This window comes from Abramis brama (assembly GCF_963993115.1).
Source record: "Abramis brama genome assembly, chromosome: 22".
NCBI lineage: Eukaryota > Metazoa > Chordata > Actinopteri > Cypriniformes > Leuciscidae > Abramis > Abramis brama.
The window spans coordinates 16,275,683-16,294,853 of NC_139984.1; the positions used below are offsets into that span (position 1 = coordinate 16,275,683).

A 19,171-nucleotide genomic window follows, 5' to 3' on the forward strand; every position below is an offset into this window, starting at 1 on the left:
GAAAGCAGGGGTTCAATGCCCACCAGTGGAGTGGAGTTGCATGACTTTACAGGGCTCAACAATAAGGATGACCTGCTGGCCGGGGGTGAGTGTGAGTGTTTCAGACCAGTTGTGCAACCACTGAAAATGTTTAATTCATCGATCTTCTACATCCATTTTTCATACCTTGTAAATCGTTTGGTTTTATGTGATGTATTCTACACTGCTGTTGCAAAATTCTGCTGATTTGTCAGGAAGACCATATTGACTAGCTAGAAAACAGATTGTCAATTTATTTTAATTAGCAAAAATGATTTGTGATTGTCTTGAAATTATTAGTAAGAATGTGCTGAAAACTACAAACCAATCAGGAATGTTTTGCATTGCAGCATGCCACAGTTTTCCAGTAAAAGTGTATATATATATATATATATATATATATATATATATATATATATATATATATATATATAAACACACATCTGTTTGTATATCAATGCAAATATAAAAATTAATTGCTTAAAATAAAAATAGATTTTTTGTGGGCCACTGAAAATGCTGGCAATACATATTTTATATTATATTAGCATGTTATATAAACAAAAAAAACCCCCAAAAAATTATATATATATATATATATATATATATAATTTTTTTTTTTCATAATATATACTGTATAGTCCATGCCCATTATACGTTTTCAAGCAGAGGCAGACAAGTTCTGATTTTTTTTTATTAAGATGGAACTTTTTAATTATTGCCCTGATGGTGGAAATGGGGAATTTCATTTGTGAAGCTCAATAATCTTTTGTTGCACATCAGAACTATATTCTTTGGTTTTACCTATTCTGATGAATGATTAAGGGAATTTGGCCTTCGAGTTACCTCATATTCATACTCTTGTGAAACAGGAAGTCATGGCTGGATAATTTCATGTTCCTAGTCAGGGGAATATACTTCAGAGATATTTTACTCTGGGAATTTCTCGGGGTACCAATAATTGTGGCCAACGTGTATTAGAGAAAAACATTTATTTCATAATGTGATTTTCTGCCCCACATTCACATTAAGAGTTCAGATTTATTTGTACAGCCTTCTTTGATATCTATCAAGCGTGCCAATAAGTCTGACCATGACTGTGTATATATAGGAGAAAAATGGCTAACACTCGGCTCCACGCTCACATGCTCTGATGCCCACCTCATGCCAAGAGTTGCCCAAGTAATTTCCATCGGTGTGGGCGACCATGATGAGAGTCTTAATGGTGTCAATGTTCTTCTGCTTCATCTCTGTGATACTTGAACTGGCTGTGAGCAGCGTAAACCGGGCCAAGGCCTGGATGTAGGCGTCTCTCTCCAACTGCAAAGAGAGTGAAACAGAAAAGAAAATAAGACTTGGCAGAAGGAACTAAATAAAGCAGACTTGAATAAGATGCATCACATTTAAACAGTAAAAACACAAACCTGCATGTTGAAGATGCAGGCGATCCTGATAGCACAGCGAATTCCCTCCAGACAAAGAGAAGCCACATCCTGGTCGTCACAATCCTGGAGTCCTACACTGAACGCCGCCAGCAGGGGAGTCCAGGCCAGCTGTTTTAGATAAGCATTCAAGTATCGAGAAATTAACCTAAGCAGAACATACTTCCATTTCAAAGTTTAACTTCCTTTTGACCTTTCTAGACTCATGTGTGAAACCACCTCCTGAAACACTTTCAGATTATGTCTCTTCCATGACCTGCTCATGATCCTTTTGACCTATCAATGCTCTTGTGATCCAGTGCTCAACGACACCAAACTGTTCAGATGTGTGGTTTTGCACCTGAAAATTGTGAAAAACTGTAGAGGGATGTTGTTACCTTGAACATGGGCCGGACGTGCTCTAGGTGAGTGGCACTGAAGAAGGGAGCCTGAGCGTGACTTACAGCCTCCATCAGAGCTTTAGCCGTTTTGGCCATCTGCTCCATCTCCATGTTATACAGCAACCTTCTCTGCTTCTCACTGGCTACATCTAACAGGAAGACAAACAGCTCGCATCAGCATCCAGCATGGTTTCATTTAATCCCAACAAAGGGAATTAGACGTTAAAGATCAATATCATCTATACAGCTCTTACTCTGTTTGCTGGATTTGGGAGTGATGGAGTATTCTTTGCTCTCCTTCATGGCGATCTTCTTGCCTGCGATTTCATCATAGATGGACGAGAGATACTCCTCGGGCAGATCCTTGCTGTCATTAATGCCACGGTTCATTTTTATGTACTGCTCCTTCGTCATCTTGTTCTTTACCTGAAGAGAGAGAAAAAAAGATTTTGACATTTTCTAGAGATAAAATAAGCTTCTTTTTTTTTTGCACGTTGGTATACAGTTGCAACCACCTAGCAAACATCCAGAACACCCTAGCATCTGGACATCAGCAACCTTACAACCACCTATGCAGTTGCTGGTTAGTTGTCAAGGTATCTTAGCAAGTAGAAAGCAAAGCAAAAATAAGAAGTCTTACCTGTGGACTGTGCAGGTCGGTGGTTAACATGATGATGGAGTAGGCCAGAACGTAAGCGGTGTCTGCGCTGGCAAACAGAGTCTGCCTACAGAGCAACAGACAGGTCAGCACATAGGCTACACAAAACCCCAAGCAAGCCTCAGAAATATAAAACTCCTCCTCAGACTACAAAACTCACCCCTGATTGCACTCCAGGTAGCGGGCGGCAAACTTCTCCATCAGCCTATCAATTTTCTGGGCTTCACCCGGAAGCCTGAAGCCTTCCAAGAAGGCACGGAGTGCTGACACAAAGTCTTTGCCACAAAAGTCCAACCGGTCCACGTAGCAGTACATCACCTCCTTATTAAACTTCACATTCTCTCCCAGGTACTCACCAACCTGAGTCTGATCACATGACACATCAGAGCCTAAGTAGCTGGAGCACAAAATATCTTGGTTTACTAATTTATCCATGTAAAACAAGCATGAACTTACTGTGTCCAATCGCTCCTCTTGTTGCAGGAACTGTGCGATGTCTTCTGGTGAGGTTCCCAGCATGCCTTGCTCCTGCAGGTATTGTAATCCCCTTTTTGGTTTCTTGTTAAACCTTTAAGAAACATAGAAATGATCACACACACAAAAAAAAAAGTAAGAAAGGAGATGACAGAGGTAAAAAGACAACTCACAGCTCAATGCCATGCTCGATGATCTCTTTCTGCTGCTTGATGACCTCATACTGTTCAGGGTGATCTGGCTGAGACTGCTGAACTCCAGAGGACACAGTGGAGTCCAGAGAGCTCACACTATCTCTGCGAGAGGAAAGATGCTCAAGGAGCTTAACATCAGCACTGTCACCCTCTGCTGGACGTTCCTGACCTACAGCACAACACAGTCTATTAGACATGCAAAATTATGTTGTAAAAGATAATACAGATTAAAACAGATTATTCTCTTACCGAGGTTGGCCTGCAGGTTGGGGTTGACGTACATGTCTCTGCTCCACTCCACCATGCACTTCAAAATGGACACCAGACACTCCAGCCCTTTCTTTCTCAAACTCAGCTCCTGCAAATGAATCATTAACCGATCAACTTTTATTATTACACACAGTGAATCAAGCACCTGTTTTTACTGGATATGGTTGCAATATTCTGGAATTATATTTGAAATGTAATTGTCTGGCACTACTAATATTCTTAGCTTCTTATGATTAATCACTTGATTTAAAAAAAAAATATATATTTTACCAAGTCATTTCAGATTAAATACGTTTGTTAAATGAAATCTAAATTATGATATATACACTATTCTGGCTTTCTTTTGAAATATTTTTTTTTTCCCCACTACTAATATTGTTGGTTCCATATGATTAATCATTAATATATATTTTATTTCATTTTGAATTAAAGCATCCGCTAAATGAAATCAACATTTTATGACATATACTGCAATTATACAATAGCATGCCCCCTTTTTTTTACTAGAGATGTTTATATTATTCTGGTTTCAGTTTGTAATATAGTTTCTGTGTTGATATTTTTATCTCATTTAAGTTGTTTCAGACTAAAGCATCTGCTAACAAAATCGAAATCGTATGACATGCTGTATCGTGTACATTTAAAAAGAACAGCATGCCTTGTAAGTACTAATGTTGTAGTTCGAACATGACGATAGCTACCTGTAATGGAGTCATGCCGAGCTCCTGTCCACTCCTTCCCTGGGCGATTTTAGACAGGTCATTTACCAGCCGCTCAAAAATATTGGCAGCGTTGAGATCACAGTCATAGTTCACATAAATGTCCACCACACATTGTGCATCTGTGAGAAGAACAGCAGACTGATTTACCATTGAGTTTGACATTTGAGCTAATTATCTAAGAGATGCTTCTATGTATGTGTCTGCAAGTGTACACTGAGGTGCGCCAACCTGCACATATTCGAGTAAGAGTCTGAATGACCATCCACTTGTGCTCAAAGGAGCTGGATGACGTCTCCAGGATTGTTAGAAAGATCTCCCTGAAGAACACCTGAGCAAAAAGTGGTTTCCATTTGTTTTGTTTTTTAATCACATAAGCAAAATGTATATTTGTCTCCAAAACGAATACGTTTTTGAATATCACGAGAATTTTTTTTTAGTCAAGTGTATCCAAGCGTATCTGAACATCTGATCATTTTTTACCTCAATCTGCATCTTTAGGTGAACCTTGAAATGGGAGAGCAGGGTAAGGAAGATGGCAAGAGACAGTTCAAATACTTCAGGCACAGAGGAGACCCCGTTTTTAGAGAGCGCCACACACAGGTACTGTTTGATGGCGTTCACAAACATCTCATGGGTTCGAAACAAAGGTCCAGCACCCTGCAGCACTGAGAGCAACAGCTGCAGGGAAACCACCTTAGAGCGCAACTCATGGGACCTGAAAGAGAGGATAGAAAAATGACAGCAGTCATCCAAATGTTCATGATCTGTTTGCATAAACTGAATACCTTCCAAAATAATGGTGAATGAATTCAAAATCATTCTCCAGGAAGTGTCCATTGTGGAACCAGAGCACTCAAATTTCCTCCAGCAACATCTCCGTTTTTATCGTCACATCACATATTCATTATTTACAGGCTTGATTATCAGTTTATAAGTCTTTTACATAAAAACAAGCTTAACTAGATTAAAAAAAAGTTTGTAGACAAACTTTAAGTTGGCTTGAAAAAGCCTACAAGCTTAAAAATACTTTCTTGACTGATTCAACTTCTGTTTCTAATCTTACATTCATTTTCTCTCCAGGTTCTTACTTTGGGTCTGGCGGTCCATCAGCCAGGGGCTTCATTGACAGCTTGCAGAGGGAGCGGAACACGAGGAAGGCATCTTTCTGTAGGATGTGTGAGAAGCGGGCAGCTGTTTGACTGCCCTGAATGCCTTCTACATCCTGCTCAGACAAGAAACAAAAGACCAGTCAGACCACAATTAACCCTAAAACAGGCAAGAGTGGAAAATAAGCAAAAAATCATTTCAAGTCACTTTTTATATCATCTGGAATTTTTGATATATTTTGGATTTTATGAGTTGTATTTTCCAGGATACGTTGCCCTATTAGGGTATAAAGTCATACATTTTTCTATGATTTATTTGATGCAAAAAAAAAATGTAATATGCAAAATATGCTGCAAGTATAACATGCAGGACTAACTGTCCTAAAATTTGAGGCATATACATTTCTTGTATTTTTACACTGCTGAAGTGTCTCATCTTCAACCTCAGGGGTGGGAAACTCTAGCCCTTGAGGTTCACTGTCCTGCAGGGTTTAGCTCCATCCCTAATCAATCAAATAATGTAGTTTATGATACAAAAATAATAATTTTCTAAGTAATCCTGAAGACTTTGGTTAGATTTTTCAGGTGTGTTTAAACGGTAGCCCTCCAGGAAGAAAATACCTTAAAACTGCAAAGATATAGTCAACTAAACATAATAACATCAGTTTTACATGTGAAAATGAACGTGCACATTTTTTTTAAAACTCAAAATACATAGATTGAGAAAGGCCAGGAGGGCCTATAAGGATCTTCCCTAAGGGTCCCAGCCCTGGAATGCAATTTCTACTGAGGGGGATCCCCCCCCCCTCAAATCGTTTTATTTTTAATCCGTTTACCTTGCGACACCTCTTTGTCAATATTGTGGCATAACCTTTTTTCTTACCCTAATCTGGCAACGTATCTAATGGGATACAGACATTTCAAAATGTGGTAAATTACAGCATGAACATCATGTGACTTAATTTTCTTTTTCAACATCTCAATCTTCACAATTAATATTAGCAGTTGTACTGCATTTTTTTTTCGTAGAAAAAAGTAAGATTAATATATGCCTACTTTCTACAAAGTCAGAATGTCCAGCTCCATGGATAGACGTGTTGGCTTTAGGTCAAACTGACAAAATGAGCACAGAAAATTTGAACCAGGTCATGTGACCCACATAATCCAAACAGATTTAACTATGATGATAACAGATTTGAATGAAAAATTCTTTCTCATGTCTCCTACAAGAGACTAAAGAGTATGTATTCTGTGGCGCACGTTGCCCGTTTATGGGTTAAAAAAACCTATAATCCAGTTATGTGTCTTTTGTGGATAATGGGCCTCATTCATGAAATTTTCGTAAATGTAATTTGTGTGTAAAACCGTCCTTCCCGAAAACTCTCCTCCGGATTCACAAACGCTTCGTAAACATCAGATTTGTATTTGTACACTGTGATTGGACGGCTGGGTAATGTGACAGTGACGAACAGTTTTCAACTCTCAAAAAAAAAAAAAAAAAAAGACAGGGCAAACTTGTGAAATATTATTATGGGACATCAAAATCCAGTGTCATCAGTTTGCCTAAAAGAACATAGAAGGTTTAAATGTTTTACGCAGGACTTACACATGGTAGGGAGCAGGTGTAAAATTCTTTCATACCAACTAATGTTTTGAAAATACGAACATTTTCATGAATCCAAAAATATATGTCTGAACTGAAATGCGTTTCATGAATGAGGCCCATTGTCTTTATACACTTTTATTTAAAATGTTTTTAAATGTCACTTATTCTCACCAAGGCTGCACTTATTTGATCAAAAATAGAGTAATACAGTAATATTGTGAAATATAATTTCAATTTAAAATAACCGTTTCTATTTAAAAATATTTTTAAATTGTGATTTATTCCTGTGATGGCAAAGCTGAATTTTTGTCATTACTGCAGTCTTCAGTGTCACATGATCCTTTTGAAATCATTCTAATATGCTGATCTGCTGCTCAAGAAACATACTATTAACATTTATTATAAACATCTGTGCTGCTTAATAACTAGTTCTCTTTCAAAAGATTTTTTTAAAATGAAAATGCTTTGACATTATACATGCATTTACTGTCACTTTTGATCAATTAAATGCGTTTAATGTGTAATTTAATTGCTGAATAAAACTATGAATTGCAATCTTAAGATGGCGGAATACCCTTTTAAGTCCACTTTGCAGAGCACTTACGGTCAAATGCAACCCACCCCACAACTGAGCGTGTCAGATTAGAGAGACATATAAAATGTGCAGAGTGGGGAGGCGCAAGGGCTGGAATTGGGAACCCCTGTCCAACATCAAAAAACAGTAATCCAAGAAACACACCAGAATGTCTGTCGAGGACTCTGAGCCACGGTCGTCCACCATTCCATTCATCTGCTGCGTGTCTAATCGGACAACAGGGGGCGGCACTTTGGTCTCAGAGTCAGAATGTTGATCTAATCCTGTAGTAGAAACAGAACAGGAGTGACTATGTTGTAGGTCCACATAAAGGTACAGTAACCTATTTCCAATGTGACGCACCTCCTTCCACAGAGCTATCTCCCAATCCACTGTCCGGCTCAGTCTCTTCCAGAACCCCAGTGCCTGCTTCTGTTCCAGGCTGCGGATGGGCTTCCTCTCCCTCAGATGGATCAGCAGTTATTTGGTCTGACTCCTGAATCTCTTTGTCTTTAAGAAGTCAAATGAAATAGTTTCTACTACCCAAATGAAACGCATTAAAACAACTATTAAAAACATAACAGGACAAAACTAGACTTAGCTATAATCAAACATATTTCACAACATGAGATATTTTATTTCACGTTAACGTTATACATCACAATATAGATATTTTTGTTTGATTTTCATAAGCAAAAATAATTTTTCTATTTGTCATTAATGACACAGACAGGAGAAGGTTTTAGGAAATCAGGCTGCTGTCACTGAATGCTCGGATCTAATATACTGACACTGTGACACAACCGTTATTACCCAACTGTTTATGTTCATTTGAGACATAACTGACTGTGTTTATGTGAATACTACACACAATGGGCAGTTTGACAAGATGGTGTGTATTTGACTACTTAAAGTCCCCCTGTGGTGAAAATCAAGTTTTAATGTTTTTTATATGTCTATGTGGTGTTTTTAATATGCTTTAAAACAACCCATGTGCAAATTATTAAGTCAACACCATTGCTTTTCAGTATTTTCTTCTTAAAACTTCACTGAAAATGCAGTTTGACATCACTGGTGTTCCTTACTTCACCAACTACCTTGTAACCAATCACGTCAAAATGCTGGCGAGCTTTAGCATATCATTACTATGCCGCGAGTCTCAAGAGAAGCCAGGTTATCCTGGTATATTTACTGTTGATATGAAAAATGACGTATATTACGATGTTATGATGAACTATCTGCCTTTCTCCACTGAGGTCCTGAGTTGTTCAAAGTGTTTCTAAGAATGTTGATTGTTGATTGATCAACACATTTGATAACATAGTCAAGCAAAAGGCTAATCATATTAATTACCGTTATGTGTCCGACATTGTAAAGAGCGATTCCATTGTGCAGCGTTTACCTCAGTAAGCTGACCGAGTGGATCTCTGAGCTGGCGTGAGTGAGTAGAGGCGGGGCTAATTAGCATTTTCATGGATTCGTGTATACTAATGAAGCAAGGGTGTAGAGTTACATTCAAGCTATTTTAAGCTATTTTCACAGGAAAAACATTTAAATATGTAATTTTGGTGATCAAAGATGAGTTTTAAGGGATACAATTATTGACTACAGGGGGACTTTAAGCACATTATGCCATGAAAGACATCGGGTTCGCATCATGTGCGTGTCATTCAATGCGAGTGCCACATTGAGATATTTTTATGGCTTATTGAGCTTAAAAACCCACTCTTATTTTTTATCACTCTAAAGTTTCAGTAACTAAGTAGTACTGTGCTATGCGTATACATTTACATTTCAAGATTAGTGCAGTCAATCGATTAAAAATATTAACTAGATTAATCACACATTTTTTCTGATTAATTGCGATTAAAAACACTTACGTTCATTTAAGAATTTATTTAACTAATTTAAGACTGCTCTAATGAGGATACTCGACAAAATGGACATTTTCCATATGAAGCCATTCAAGCGCGAAAGAGAACTCGATTCTGGCACGCTGTCTGTGTGCACGATGCTGGTGCGAGTCTTTCTGTGTGTCGCGTGTGTGTCATATAGACAGGACATTCACAGGCAGCGAGTTCTCTTTTGTCTTATCGCGCTTGAATGGTTTAAAAGTATTTGCATGGATAAAAGCGTGATCATATAATAAAACACTAACCAAAGGATGACAGAAAAAAACAGGTGCTGCTTTAATTGCCTTAAATATATTTTTAACGCGTTAAACTGAAAAAAATTAATTGCATGCATTAACGTGTTAACGTTGACAGCACTAATCAAGATATAAACGATATAGCAAAATCTCTACCGTCATTCCAGCCCTTTTTGAAGTCATATCTCATATCCTGACCCCAGTGATTCACCATACCTGGGTGTTCAATTTCATTTGTGCTCTGTTGATTTGTGGCAAACTCCTCCTCTGACTTTGACTCCTCTGGCTGGCCATTGATGGAAGATGAGTCTTGGGGGGTGGAAGGAGTGGATGGGATCCCAGACGGGCTGAGAGACGGGGATGGTGGCCCGTTCTGTTCTAAGCGGGTTCGTCCGAACCATGGAGATCCGGACCCCCGTCCAGGAGTTGGAGAAGGGTTTTGGGTCACAGGTGAAGGGTTACTGGACTCTGTGGAAGGATTGCACAGCTGCAGACGTTGTCTGTCCTTCTCTGCTTCCTGAGCTTCCAGAGCCTGCAAGACAGTCATCAGAAAGTCAAACCTAGTTTCCTAGATTTAGTGAATTTTTCCCAACCCATAATGGCACCCATAGTTCCACTAGGGTGTGATAACATACCACACATTGAAAAAGAAGAGTTGTTTTGAGTCTGCAAAGTGCAGCAGCCTAAAATGCTTCATACTAACCGCCTGGTTCTCCATCCGGGTGAAGATGACATTAAGCATCTGTGTTAGAGTGGCCTTGGCTGTAGTCTGGTTGATTAGGTTGCGGCTGGCAAGGTAGATGTTGTAGCAGGTGCGCACAGTAAGAAGAATCGTTCCCTCATGGATCTCTATGTGTGGTGATGTCACGGCAGTCAGCAGAGCCTATAGAGCAACACAATGATCTGCATCATGAAATTACAGATCTGAAATTAAACCCATTTTTTCATGTACAGTGGGGCTAAAAATTCTGAGATGACATTGAAAATCTATTTAAAGCTATAACTAAATAGAAAGTATTAAGATTTTGAAAAATATAAAAGATACATTATAGATTCTGCACACTGTGACATTTATCATGTGAATTCTTTGTCTAGAATGGTCAGATGCTCTTCCACTGAAGCTCAAAATGCTCTCTGGATCATCATTTGTATCTCAAAACTTGTGGAGTTCATGCAGCTCGAGGGCTGCTGTCATTAAAGCAAAAGAGGGACAAACAAAATACTAATACATTCTCAAATTCATGTTATACTTTTTCCTTCGAATTGTTGTTCAAACCAAAATTGCAATAAAAAACTGGGAAACACAAATAAAAGTATTTTGCCTTGCAATGCACCTTATAATGTTTTGTATGGTCTCATAAATAATTGTAACCACAGTTATAATCTTTAGCAATTATAATGCATTAAAACACATGGCAACAACCAATTTCAGATCTAACAAGGAATCTGCAAATATTATAATTAATTTTAACTTTGGTTACAATTATTTATAAAAAATATATAATGCATTATACATTTACATTGTGAATAGCTTCATAATGCATTATACATGGAAGGCTTTAAGTAAAGTGTTAACAAAAAATGTATTCAATTCTAAATGTATTAAAAACATTCTGAACCCCACTTATAAGCATGTAAATAAAGACACTGATGAAAATGAGATCTTAAACAGGAGGCCCTCTCATGTGATTATATGTACACAGTGGTAAAACTAAATCTTACAGCAAGTTAATGTTGTTTAAGAGGCTGCCCAACCCCCTTATGCAAACCATTACTCTCTATGTACTGTACGCTGCCTTTTCTCACCATTTATAGAGAATAGAATACAGGGTGCTTCAAAAAGATGGACCCAATTTCATTGCCATCTAGCGAACAATTAAGGCTAGAGGCTGTTGGCGCGATGGGAGAGATATCCAGTGGTGCTCATTGAAACCCTATACCCTGCCCTTTCAAGTGGTGAGAGTTTTATTCATGGACGGTTTGTGGTTGATATATAGCGATTTCAAATCAAGTCCATCTATTTGAAACATGCTGTACTTGTAGATTTGTCACGCAGCATGTTTATCTATGATGATAAGAGTTAGGCTTGGATAAAAGAAAAGACTTTGTACTTTACTGCTCAGCTTATGTTGCAAATGCTGTAGTAAAGTAATGACAATGTTCTCAACGTAAATCATCATTTAGCTGCCTGTTATCTACGTGTCTTGTGTGACTCAAGTGGGTTGACAGAAGCAGCTTTGATTATTTTGGCATGATCTCCACTGCAGTGACCAGGTGAACTTACTGCAAGGTCAAACAGAGATGTATTACGAATAGGGTTGCAAAGGGGCGGAAAATTTCCGGTAAATTTCCATGGGAAGTTAAGCTGGGGAATTTTGGAAATATGGAATAAAATAATATAGCTGGGGAATTTACGGCAACCGCTTGCGCGTCCACTCTGAAAGTAACTGTACACATAAGAGACGGATAGATACATTATTTAAGGTTATTTCTATTCGTTAGAATATTGATATATGAACTTGTTGTCAAGTAAGCCCCGTTGCGAGCAAGAGCAAAGGCTCTCTAAACTTTCAGTGTGCTGCACTGCTATAGTTGACTTCTGCGCCTTCCCCCCCGAAAATATCACGTTAATTTTGAAAACATAATTCCTTTTGTGGATCCTCTTGGTCTTTCTTCATGTTTCTTTGACAAATATCAGTGTCTCAGTCTCACGCATGCTGCACGCGAGTTAACCACGCCTACTTATTTACATGTTGCGGTATACACGGAATAAAAAAATCTGTTGTGGTTGACATTTTCTTCCGCGGTAACGATATATACCGTCATACCGCCCAGCCCTACTTATGTGGTAGTTATGCTAGCTTATTTAGCATCTAACTTATCAGCTTGCTATCTACTAGATGAATACATTTGTATGTGATATTTGCAATTTAAACATTTAATAAATATATTTCCCCATAATATCATCAAAACTTACTTCACTTTGTTTAGTCCACAGGCTCAAATGTGTGCCTTCAATAGTCTTGTGCTTTGGGCTTCTGTACATGTGATGGAGGCATGCACAGTGCCAGTAGGGGGTGTGGTCTCAATAGCCATGCAGTAAGCAGTGTGCTATGTGCATGTGATTGAGGAATGGCATGGATATTCAAGTATATTTGAATGGCATCTGTTTGTTTTAGTCAAGATTATGCTAAAATATACTTTCCTCAACTATATTTAAGTTCCCTATGAAGAGCCAACCTTCAAATTTGAAAATTCCCAGTTTATTCCCGTTTATTCCTATAAATTCCTGTTAATTCCCTTAAATTCCCATTAATTCCCATGGAAAGTTTCCATCTTTGAAAATTCCCAGAATTTTGCAACCCAAATTACGAATGATGAAACTATAAATTGACCAATGTTGCAACTTTTCTTCCAAAATAGATTAGATTAAAACAGTTCAAAACAATGCAATTTCTTGAAAAAAATATTCAATTAATACCTATATGTAATATTTTGTAATATACATACACCGTTTTGGGATCTCCTATGCTCACCAAGGCTGCAATTATTTGATCAAAAATACAGTAAAAACAGTAATACTGTGAAATATTATTACAATTTAAATAATTTTCTATTTGAATACATTTTAAAACTATTTATTATGAATTTTAAGCTGAATTTTAGTACTACAATGATCCTTCAGAAATCATTGTAATGCTGATTTGGCGCTCAAGAAATATTTCTTATTATCAATGGTTATTTTTGCTGAAAACCTCATGTAATCTTTTTTTAGGATTCTTTGATGAACAGAAAGTACAAAAGAACAGCATTTATAACTTCTAAACAGTTGTGTATGTATGTTTGCCCTATACATCAGCCATCAAATATGGATTTCAATAAGAAGTGCCTGTCTGGAAAAACATGGAGAGACAACAATGGAGCGTTGTCTCACCTTAATGATCTGTAGTTGTACCCCCTCGTCAGTCTGGGGTCCCTGAAAGCAGTTACAGATGGTCTCCAGCAGCCGGTCAATCAGCCGTTTTCCTGGAGCTCCGCTGTCAGGGGCGTTTCCCGTGATGTGCCCATACGCAATGAGTTTCTGTGACGAATGGAATGGAGGTATTACTGTATTATAAACACATCTATTCATACAGTGTGTTTAAAACCACACTTAAATAGATTTGTCACACATAGCAAAAACTATAAACTACGAGAACTCTGCATACCTGTAGGCAGTCGAGAGACGTACTGACAATACGTGGAGACTTGGACTGACATGCCAGCTCAAAAGGCAGGACGTACTTGTCAGCCTCAATGTAGTTGGCTCTTGGAGGAACAACAGTGCCGTCCCTGGAACATACAGGATTCACAGCACAATTCAGTCAACGGAAATAACAATGCAGCACTGAAACCCTTTAGTCACTAGTTAAACGACAGCAAACATTTAGAACATCTTCCTGTCGGTAATCAGGTAAGCATGGACTTGAGAGTGACCAGTATCTGAAATTATTACATAACCAAGATGGTTCACAATAAAGATGATGCATTACGCTTCAGAGAGCCTTTTCAGAAAAAACACAATAAGTGTTCTTACAAAATAACTCTTAACGTTACAAAAAATGTTCATGACAGGAGACTTTTGGATGGATGGTGCATGTAGGCAAATGAGATGTAAACTTACTTCTGCTTTTCCAGTTCATGTTTAATTTCATCTAAAAAATAAATAAAGAGAGAGAGAGAGAGTGAGACAATTTAACACATCAACTCAAGACCATTTGTGACTCCTCCTTCAAAGCAAACAAACTTTAAAAAAAGAAGAAAAATTCAGAATATTTACTTTTACATGAGTATTACTCAGTCTGGACCCTAGGTTTTTTTTTTAGGTATTCAGATTATGCATTCAGAAGGACATCAAAGTGAAGTGGATGATGGGGTAGAAATAACATCTACAGCACAGCAGCAGGAACATGTGCCCTCATACTGCCAAGGCAAAAAATATACAAGCTATTCCTAATATAAAACACTATCACCTACTCAGCAAGATACAGAACCAGGACAGTCTTGTGCTTAACATCTATAATTTTCATTGAAGGTAGATGAGAAACCTATTTGCAGTTAAGGTGCAGTAAAAGGTAAAGACAAATTTCCCATTTTATCAGTTGCTCAAAAAAAAAAAAAAGTGATAAAACCAATAATTCACCCAGAAATTAAGCGGGGCCTCTGATGCGGTTAGGGTTAGGGATAGGGATAGGGTTAGCCCTAAGGACGACTCTGGTTATAATTTACTCAACCTCGTCCTCATGTGATCTAAACCTGTATAAAAAAAATAAAAAATCTCTTATGTGGAATTTTTGTAAAATGAGCTGGTTGCTCTTTTTTACACAATAACAATGAATGGGGACTGGAACTTTCAAGCTTCAAAAAGGACACAAAAGGACCACAAAATATCATAAAAATGTCCATATGAATTACCACATAAAAGTAAAATTAGACATATTTTATGTGTGCCAGTGTATGCGAAAGCCATTTATTCCTAGGACTATTTTTGCATTCTGAGTTCTTTGTATTGTGTCTTTTTTCAATGAATCATTTGATCTGGTCCACAAAGCAGGTCTAAATGATTCAGTCACAAATCAGACAGATGTAGTTCTCGAGTTCAACTCACTGATTCAATGATCCAGTCACAGTGGTTAACAGATCACTGGAGGGGAAAATCATCTTAAAGGGTTAGTTCACCCAAAAATTAAGATAAACTAAAGTATAATGGGTTTGGAATAAAATGAGGTTGAGGAATTATAGGGTTAGTTCACCCAAAAATGAAAATTCTGTCAGTAATTACTCACCCTCATGTTGTTCCAACCCCGTCAGACTTTCGTTCATCTTCGGAACGCAAATTAAGATATTTTTGATGAAATCTGAGAGCTGGCTCACTCCTTCATAGGCTGCAAGGTAATTTATATCTGCCATCCCAGAAAAGTTAGTAAAGACATCGTTAAAATAGTCCAAGTGACTACAGTGGCTCAACCTTAAGTTTATCAAGCGACGAGAATCATTTTTGTGCGCAAAAACACAAAAATAATGACTTTATTCAACTATTCATTTTCTTCTGTGTGGGCCTCTGAGTGAGTTCACGTAGTGTAACAGCGCAGCGCTTCTGGGTTGTACGTAAGAACGTAGGCTCACTATTGGCCAGCATCACACGCATCACACACATGACCAGCGTCGCCCAATAGTGAGCCTACGTTCTGAAGTACAACCCAGAAGCGCTGCGATGATACACTACATCAACAGCTTAGGAGAATGACATGGAAGAGAAGATATGGTTGAATAAAGTCATTATTTTTGTTTGTTTTTGCGCACAAAAAGTATTCTTGTCACTTGATAAACTTAAGGTTGAGCCACTGTAGTCACTTAGACTATTTTAACGATGTCTTTACTAACTTTTCTGGGCTGGCAGATATCAATTACCTTGCAGCCTATGGAGGAGTGAGCCAGCTCTCAGATTTCATCAAAAATATCTTAATTTGTGTTCCGAAGATGAACGAAAGTCTGACGGGGTTGGAACAACATGACGGTGAGTAATTACTGACAGAATATTCATTTTTGGGTGAACTAACCCTTTAAGTCTCTCACACAAAGCTATTGTATCACTTTCGAAGATCTGGAAACCCACAAACCATTCTTTAAAATTTCTACCTTTTTTCAAATGGAACAAAAACATGGGGGGTGAATAAATCATAACCATTTTCATATCTGGGAGAACTAGCCTATTGCTTTAAAATAAAAAAAACCAAAGTTATTACACATGGATCATTATTCATTATCAGACAGCCATCTGCTCACAAGAAAGCACAGGAAACTGAGCTTAAGCAACAACACATTTCATAAGATGCACATTTTAAGAACTATGTTTTTAAAAACCTGTATCCGGCTACCTGTAGTACTTAAACATGCCACGTGTATTCAGGCATCACAACGAAAAAACTAAATAAGCCATTGCCTAGCAGTGAATCCGGGTGGCCAATGGACTGTGTAAATAGGTCTGTATGGTAATCAACCTCATTCACTCACACGACAGGGTTATGAGGGAGTGTCTGTTTGAATGAAGTGCCACTGAGAGCATTCAAACAAACCCACGGTGAAGTAGCATTACTGGAGCAAAACCTCAAATATACCAAAAGACGAAACAACACAAGTTTACAATAAAACACAATGTGTTTTTTTATGGATTGTGTGCAAATTAAGCAATTTTTGTTTTAGATTGACACTCCAGACCAAAGGTTAGAGTTTGGAAAAGCTCACGAAGAAACCAGATCCTCCCGTCTCAACATGTGCTCATTAACTTAGTAAATAAGTAATACAGCACAGACGGGACGAGTCAAATGAGTCCAACCTGCCTATCCAGCTCACTTATTAAAAAAGGGATGGATTTTCCGGAAAACAAGGGGAATGTTATACTACAAATTAAAGAGACAGTCACCTTAAAAATTAACATTCTGCTATTATTAACTTACCCTCATGTCATAAATCATAAAAGAAGATATTGTGAGAAATGTTTAGGTAATTTTCTTTCTTTCTTTTTCTCCATACAATGGTGACCAAAACTGTTTGGTTACCAACATTCTTAAAAACATCTTCTTTAATGTTCCACAAAAGAACAACAATTGGGGTGAGTAAATGACAGAATTTTAATTTTTGGATTAAATATTCCTTTATTAACTAACAGTAGAAACATAAAATGTGCCCAATACCAGGGACAGCCTCAGTAACTATTCAATGTCACTGTATGGCGCAAAAAAAAAAAAAAAAAAAACCGCAAAGTGAATGGTGACTGATGCTGTCAGTACTGAACATTGTGCCTGAAAAAAGATAATCACACATGTAGGCTATAAAACAACTCTTTGAGGGTGAGAAAATGACACATTTTTAATTTTATTTTAGGGTGAACTGTTTCTTTAAAGTGTCACTCACAATAGAGATCGATTCGGTAAATCAATGAATGATCTTTAATAAATAAGAGAGCAGTAAATCGCCAATCTGTCAATTCGCCATAACAGCTGAGCAACAATATAGCAACGATTCCAGCTAACACATGCTAACAGCTCCGGATAAACAAAGCAAGAGGTGCTGAACACCAAGACATGTCATTTACTCTGTTGCCAAAATCTCATTCATCATAATGTAACATTATATAGCCTATGGGACGGATGACAGTGTGAGCTTAAGAAAAAATGAAACCACAGATTCCTGACACTGACTCGTGCTGAGATGACGTTAGCTCGCTAAGCAGACTTTAAGGTTAATTTAGGATATCAGGGGGCAGTGGAGGATCTCAAAGATATGTTTGAGGCCTGAGAGGAGATACATAAAGAGTAGCTCACCTAATGCCACTTGACAAGCCTTGCGCAGCTGGTTGTGCTGGCTCCGCTTCACCTCCTTATCCGCGAGGATTTTCTCCAGCGCTCGAGACAGAAACATGCTCTTGGTGCTCAGGGTTTCTGTCTGCGTATGCCGTCGATGGGTTTCCAGCGCTTCCTGTTCTTTCATCTCTCGGTCGACTTGTTTAAGTAGTCCGTCAGGCCGTCATCGCTGGCCCGTTCCCTGCGGTTTGGCAGGGGCGTGAGGGTGCCGGGAGTGGGCCGATGTTGTCGCTGGTTCAGTCGGGGCCAGTTGGACGCTGATGCTACTATCTCAGCACTGCGTCGCCATGTTGGCTGCACGTCACGTCACGTGACCCGCAGGCGCTTACACTGATGTGTACATTCAGAGCTCAAACACCAACCGGCTGAGGTGGAAATGAATGGAGCATGTGTTTGGTGGGCAGTTTGGTACTTTCAGGTAGTTAGAATGGGAGGGGGTCCTCAAAAAAAATGCAGGCATGCAGTGGACATTTTAGGACTTTAATGTTTCACAGTGTGATTACCAATAATGTATTGAAGTAATCCCTTAAATAGTCTTTCAGATGAAATGCCAATGAATTCATTTTTTAATAATACGTATTCATTTCAATAATTGATTATTATTTAAAAAATAGTGAAATTAGCTTTGTTCAAAGTTGTAGGTGTCTATAAATATTTTGTAATTTGGAATCATATACATATTTTAGTTAGTTATAATAACAAAGGATTGCTAATATAGTAGCCTATACATTTATACAATGATATAACAGTAAAAAATATTTAATAGTAATAGTATAAATTACCTTACATTTACAGAACAAAATTATGTAAGCATGAACTAAACACACACACTCAAGTTGTATATTGACCATTAATGCTGGACAGGATCATTTGGAATAACTTTGTCATCATATGGCCTTCCTTGTACCCTCCGTGTTATTATGAGTATATTCGTAATTATTGGTCAGGAAATTATCAAAATGTAATCAAAAACACTACTTAAAAAGCCATTGCTGTCTCAGAAAAGCATCAAAGACAGAATAACGTTTTTTCTGAATATGGGAAGTTGTCTGTGGAGTGATGAATCACAATGAAACGCGAGTTGCATGATAATGTTCGGTGTCTTTGACAATCTGCTGAGAAATATAATAATAAATACATCTCTACCACAGTGAAGCATGGAGGAAGAGACTGTTA

At 37.9% G+C, this 19,171-nt stretch overlaps 1 protein-coding gene across 1 annotated transcript in view; it reads right to left on the bottom strand.

The window, feature by feature from the left end:
* Positions 1-18,318, bottom strand: part of arfgef2 (ADP-ribosylation factor guanine nucleotide-exchange factor 2 (brefeldin A-inhibited)) — a 33,018-nt gene extending 14,700 nt beyond the window's left edge. Inside the window, exons 1-21 of the mRNA XM_084098694.1 lie at positions 17,957-18,318; positions 14,257-14,287; positions 13,802-13,925; positions 13,528-13,674; positions 10,297-10,476; positions 9,810-10,125; positions 7,808-7,954; positions 7,610-7,728; positions 5,247-5,380; positions 4,639-4,873; positions 4,387-4,486; positions 4,138-4,277; positions 3,416-3,524; positions 3,146-3,335; positions 2,955-3,066; positions 2,659-2,864; positions 2,481-2,565; positions 2,095-2,266; positions 1,838-1,989; positions 1,443-1,571; positions 1,180-1,338 (exon numbers count right to left, since the gene is read on the bottom strand). Coding sequence (XP_083954820.1) covers positions 1,180-1,338; positions 1,443-1,571; positions 1,838-1,989; positions 2,095-2,266; positions 2,481-2,565; positions 2,659-2,864; positions 2,955-3,066; positions 3,146-3,335; positions 3,416-3,524; positions 4,138-4,277; positions 4,387-4,486; positions 4,639-4,873; positions 5,247-5,380; positions 7,610-7,728; positions 7,808-7,954; positions 9,810-10,125; positions 10,297-10,476; positions 13,528-13,674; positions 13,802-13,925; positions 14,257-14,287; positions 17,957-18,122 — 3,153 coding nt within the window. The 5' untranslated portion in view covers positions 18,123-18,318. The remainder of the gene's footprint in view (positions 1-1,179; positions 1,339-1,442; positions 1,572-1,837; positions 1,990-2,094; positions 2,267-2,480; positions 2,566-2,658; positions 2,865-2,954; positions 3,067-3,145; positions 3,336-3,415; positions 3,525-4,137; positions 4,278-4,386; positions 4,487-4,638; positions 4,874-5,246; positions 5,381-7,609; positions 7,729-7,807; positions 7,955-9,809; positions 10,126-10,296; positions 10,477-13,527; positions 13,675-13,801; positions 13,926-14,256; positions 14,288-17,956) is intronic.
* Positions 18,319-19,171: the final 853 nt, after the last annotated feature.